The following is a 5,842-nucleotide window of genomic DNA, read 5'->3' as shown; positions in this document are numbered from 1 at the left end:
ATGAGCATCATACACTGTCATGTAATGAGCAGGTCACTCAACTCCCTTTTCTACCCCTTCTGGTGAAGCTACTCTTAGCATTATAAGGGCATACTTTTCACTTTAAATAATACAGGGGACAGAAATAGTTAACCTTTCCTGCACTAATTTAATTTAGACTCTAAATCAGGATTCTTGAACTTTTTTGTGTTATGGACCTATTTGGCAATCTGTTGAAGCCAGTGGATCCGTTCACAGAATAATGTTTATTTTCTTTTCTTTTTAATTCATAATCACAGGAAATGCTAAATTTCAATTATAGAAAGTAGAGAAGTTACTCTCTTCTTTTTTTTTTTTTTTTTCGGCTAGGCAATGGGGTTAATTGACTTGCCCAGGGTCACACAACTAGTAAATGTTATGTATCTGAAGCCGGATATGAACTCAGGTCCTCCTGAATCCAGGGTCGGTGCTCTATCCACTGTGCCACCTAGCTGCCCCTAAAGAAGTTACTCTCATCATAATCTTTTATCATGCCATCTTTTCCTCTGACTTAGGACCCCTAACCCTGTTCTTCATCCTCATTGTTACTTCCATTCACTCCACCCCTCAGTTCTTTCCAGACTATGTCACTTGTTCAATGGCTACACTCTCTTTTCTTTTCCATGACCCTTTGGTGAATCACTTAAATTCTGCATTATCCTCTAAGTTCAGATTCCTGGCCCCCTATATCCTGTCACTGATCATGCCTTACTACTCTCCAGCTTTGGATTATTCCCACCATCTGTTGCCTTTGCTCCTGTTCACTTGCTACTTAACAGAACTAGAGAAAATCACAAAATTATTATGAATGGGTCCACTATAAATATATAAATGTATCTCAGTTAAGCCCTCATTACTACAAGGTAATCCTTTTACATCTCTGTAATTGGTTCACTATCTCACTCACCACAAAGACCTTCCAGACCTTTTTGTATCTCCACTCGCTTCCTATGGCACCCCCTACATGTTCTCAGCTAAAGACCTCACTGAAAAAAATGATGCCATTCACTAAGAACTCCTTCTCTTCTCCTCCTCAACCTACGTCACTCACATGTCTTCCCCCATATCTCTCTTCCTTCACCCCTATCTTGCATGAAGAGATAGTCCTTCTCCTTACCAAACCAAACCCCTCTATGTGCACAAGTGATCCTATTCCATCCCATCTTTTTCAGCAGATTACTCCAGCTATCATCTCTACTCTTTCACTATTCTAGAGTCTCCCTCCTGCTAACTGTGGAGAAACCCCAAAAGTATATCCTAGACCCTTTGCTCTTCTCTCTCTGTACTATCTCTCTTGGCAGTTTCATCAGCTCTGATGGGTTTAATTATTATATTTATGCAAATAATTCTCAGATCCATCTATTCATCTCTAACCTCTCTCTTTACCTCTAGTCTCATATCTCCAACTGATTACAGACCCCTCAAATTTAAGATAACAAACTTAAATTCAACGAACTGAATTCATTATCTTCCCCTTCCCCCAAGCCCACCCCATTTCTTTCTTTTTCCATTGGCAAATACTGAATTTAATAGAAAATATCAAATTGTAAACTTTTATCTGTTATCCATCAGTTTAAAACAATTTTACTACTCACATAAAAGCTAAAATTGAGAGATATAAGTAGAAAGCGCAATATTCAAAAATTCTTTCAGAGACACCTGAATCAGACTCACAAGATTTTTTCCCTCCAAAATGGAGCCAATAGCAGCTTCCCATAGTCAGATAAAAAATTAAACAGTAGGAAGGCAAGAGAGTGAAGGTGTGGCAATCTTAGTAGTGGAGGAGTGAGCAGTGGTGGAAGTTCCCATTGTCTGGAAGGGAGAGAACAACCTGAAATGTTCTAAAGGGAGTTGAGTTTCAGCAAAGGATGCTAATTTTGGCAAAATACATCTGGGGTATAAGACTGTTCATTTTTGATGGAGAAAGGTCCTAGAGGATGGGGACAATACCTGATCTGGCTTTGTATCTCCCTTAGCACCTGGTTAGTACATTGTCCATAGTGGGTGTTAATGTTTATTGAATGAATATTACATGATGGTAAGTGCATAGGCATTTTAAATAGAGATGAGCAAACTTTACTGGGCAGGCTTTTCAACATATATAGCCTTGTACTCACAAATCTTAAGAGTGAAACATTATTCATGTTCTCCTACTAACCCAATTGGCTTTTTGCCAGTACTGAAAAGTCCTTGAAAGTGGCCCCTGCTTCATTCAGTTTGTCTGTTTTCTAATGAAACCACAGTATCATTACTGAATAAAAAGTGGACTTCAGTGGAGAAATGGGTTTCTACCATACTCTCCTAAAGCATTAGAGTGAACCTAAGGCAGTGAACCCTAAGATCAGTGAACCCAAAGCAGGACTAGATCCCAATAGCAAAGACCCTCTTGTCCCCTTTCTTTCCCCCACCCCTCAACATTTTACTTATGGCATCATCTCAGTTCAGGTAAGGTGTCTGTGAAAGAGACAGAAGCAAGACAAGGAGAAAAAAGAAAAGTAGATATTCCTCTCCACCCCACCTACACTTGTCACTTACCCTGTTCGAGTCCAAAGTGCCTACTTTTCCCAGGTCTGTTTTTCCACATGTAACCATATGGAAATTCTTCTAAATGCCTTTCCTGGAAGGGTGAAACAACGTGTGTGTATATTCACACTTTTTCTCTTTCTCTGTACCTCGGGGTCACTTTTTTCCAAATGTTTGTGTTAGGCATTTCCATGTCCGCTTTCCCTTATTTAGAGGTAGAACATGGTAGTAGAAAAGAGGAAATACATACTTTAGAGAAAATCAAATTATAGCATGAAACATCATTTCTGTAAGCTTAACCCTTACACCTGAGTACAATATACTCACCTACACTCATTTTTAACAAAGGCAAATAAAACATTGTTTGGAGTAGGTATATATTTGCTCAGTGAAAAAAAAAATTTTCTGTAGACCTGTTTCCTCAAAGTCTTTATACCTCTGGGGAATTGGACAATAGTCAAATTAGTCACTGTATGGTTTCTTGGAAGATTGGCTTTTATCTGTTTCTTTTTCTTTCATACTGTACAGTGGTTCCACTGGTTTGTTATGAACATGCATCAACCCTTTGAAACACTTGACAGTTTTCCCTTTAAGCTCCAATGTGGCATCACACAAATACTGTATGGGAGTGCTTCTGGAGGGCAGACACAGTCCACATGTGATTTATACCCTCCTCAGTGGCCACATACAGCACAAATGCCTTCTGGGCTCCCATAATCGGGACCATGACCTCTCTGGCATCCATGATTGTGGACACAACCACAGTCAGATCCAGTGGGGGACCTTTTGAGAGGTCTCCTTTAAAGAACTTGGCATTGGCTAGGGTGGTATCCATGGCCAGGGGCTTTACTAGAGTCCTGGACTCCAGACTTGAGCCAGGCTCATTGAAGGCATTATGCCCATGCAGACCAACTCCTCCAGCAGATAGCTCAATCCCTCCAGCTGTCGTCTCTTCAGAAGCAGCGCATTCTGCTTCCAGATCAGCTACAGTCCCATCCAGGAGATGGGTGTTTCAGGACAAATGTCGGCATGCTTGAAGAAGTTGCTCCACTTGAAGGAGTGGAAGCTCTCGGGGTGGTCATGTGGGAGACTCACACGCTCATCCATGTTAAATGTCTTCACGTACTTGAAGGACAGGTCCCCATTCTTAGGATACTCAGTCAGCGCTTTGTAGACCTCAGTAGTGGTGCTCCCTGGAGGAAGCCCTAGCATGAAATGCCTGTCTGGCTGGGTGGGTGAAACAGGATGATTCAGTTTCTGGTATACTTGGCAGCCCACTCACTGACCTGAGAGCGATTGTCCTGGATGATGAATTTCACTGTGCCTCGTCCCCCACTCTCCGACTCCTGCAACACCAGAGATTATGCCTACGTAACTCCTTTTGGACTAACGTCCTCCCCCGTAACTTCTCTGTCAGAGACACCACCTTCCAGTCTTCCAGACTCAGCCTCAGTGTCATCTCTCCACTGCCCCCTCACCCCTGATGCCAAGTCCTGTCAGTTCTGCCTTTGTGGCATTGCTTCCTTTGTCTCCTCTGACCCTCGCCTGACACCTGGACGACTGCCTGCCTCAAGTCCATCCTCTGCCCAACAACCATCAAATTGATCTTCCTGAAGTGCTGTTCTGGTCATGTTCCCACTCTTCAGTAAACTCTGGTGGCTCTCTCTTACCCCTGAGATCTCAGATACAGTCTATATATAAAATTTCTTGTTTAAAACCCTTCATAACTTAGCCCCCTCCCCTTCCTTTCCAGTCCTCTTACACCTTGCACCCCACCCCACACCATGCTGTGCTCCATTGACATTGGCCTTTTTGCTGTTCTTGCACAGGATATTCTACCTTACAACTCCAAGTATGTTCACTCTCCTCATCTTTGTCTCCTGACTCTCCTGTCTTCAGGTCCTAGCTAAAAATCACCTTCTGAAAGGAACCTTTTCTACTTCCCCCTCAATTCTGGTGCCTTCTCGCCATGGTTATCTCCAGTTTATCCTCTCTGTGCGTGTTTGTATATAGTTTACATCTTATCTCCCCCGTTAGAGTGTTGGGGTTGGGGACCATTTTTTTGCCTTTCTTTGTATCCCTAGTACTTAGATAGTTCTTGGCATATAATAGGCACTTGATACTTGTTGATTTGACTTTTTAAAACCAGGTTGGTTTGTTTTTTTCCTCCTTAAAGCCCCAGGGTCGGCAAGCAGATGATACTTCGATTGCTGCTGCATAATACCCAGACCTGCCCCTGTGATGCTCCAAGAGAAGATCCTGCACACATTGGTAGAGAGACTTTTGTTTTTTCATTGACAGCTATTGTTTTGACCAGACAGAAAAGTTAGAACTTAAGAAAAAAAAACAAAACGAATGGCTGTTGTGACAACTCTTCAAAGAAACTTGTGTTTAAAATATTTTTTTTTAATTTCCTCTTTCATCTATTTTCACTAATATTTGAAATCTCAGTGTTTTATGGAGAGATGAGAATACTATTATTCTGGAAATACTAAATGTTTTTTAAAGTATTATTTAATATGCACATAGGATGTCTATGGATAGAAATACATGAGCCATAGTATTAGTGGACTGTGAAGAATTATATTAAAACATTTTGGCAGCAATAGTAGTAGCTCACAAATTTCCTTATGCTCCTAATAGCACTTACTAAACACAAAATGAATCTGTCCTGTTGGATTTAGTCAGCACATCAAATTATACAGCAGCACAATGACCCACACTGATGACTGTTACAGAGAAATTTCCAGAAAGGTTGAAGGCATTTTAATCTAAGTTCTCCAAAGAATAATTTTTCTTTTGCCTGCCCTTGAAGCCTGCAGTTTAGATTTTACAGTAATTGGTCATTAATGCATGAAGTGTTTGGGAAAAGAATGTTTCTGCCTACTACCATATTATCAAATTCTAAATTGAGCTTTGTATTTTGGAACAGCATGAGACACAAGCATAATTTCCCAAAATAAAGGTGTTGGAACATCTTTGTTTGGTCTGTGTTCAGCCTCCTTAGCAGTGATGTGCAGTTTTAGAAGAACTATTTAAAACAAATCCTATTAAATCATGTATATACAAATTGTTGAGATTTTTTCACCTTTAAACTTTCTGTATATTAAATTAAAACCTAACTTTGATTTCTTGGGAATGTATTATATAAAGTAAAAGAAGAATTGTCACGAAGAGAATAAATTATGTAAATAAATAAGTTCTCTTTAAAAGGCACGCACTTGTGTGTACATTGCACTATTAATTTGAACTGCATTAATGAGTTCAGCTTCCTGAAAAGAGATGATATAGTACAAATGTG

At 40.3% G+C, this 5,842-nt stretch overlaps 1 protein-coding gene and 1 pseudogene across 5 annotated transcripts in view; one reads left to right on the top strand and one right to left on the bottom strand.

The window, feature by feature from the left end:
* The window catches only part of LOC114024498, a 13,265-nt pseudogene extending 8,597 nt beyond the window's left edge, over positions 1-4,668 (bottom strand).
* TRAPPC11 (trafficking protein particle complex 11) overlaps positions 1-5,519 on the top strand; it is a 71,021-nt gene extending 65,502 nt beyond the window's left edge. For all 5 annotated transcript variants that reach the window (XM_027837507.1, XM_027837506.1, XM_027837509.1 and 2 more), the window contains exon 30: positions 4,718-5,519. In XM_027837507.1, the coding sequence (XP_027693308.1) occupies positions 4,718-4,762 (45 nt within the window). In that variant the 3' untranslated portion in view covers positions 4,763-5,519. The remainder of the gene's footprint in view (positions 1-4,717) is intronic.
* Positions 5,520-5,842: the final 323 nt, after the last annotated feature.

The sequence above is a fragment of the Vombatus ursinus genome, unplaced genomic scaffold (assembly GCF_900497805.2).
Source record: "Vombatus ursinus unplaced genomic scaffold, bare-nosed wombat genome assembly UNPS02014821.1, whole genome shotgun sequence".
NCBI classification, from domain to species: Eukaryota; Metazoa; Chordata; class Mammalia; order Diprotodontia; family Vombatidae; genus Vombatus; species Vombatus ursinus.
The sequence above is the reverse complement of the archived record's forward strand: the minus strand, read 5'-3'. Positions and strand labels throughout refer to the sequence as shown.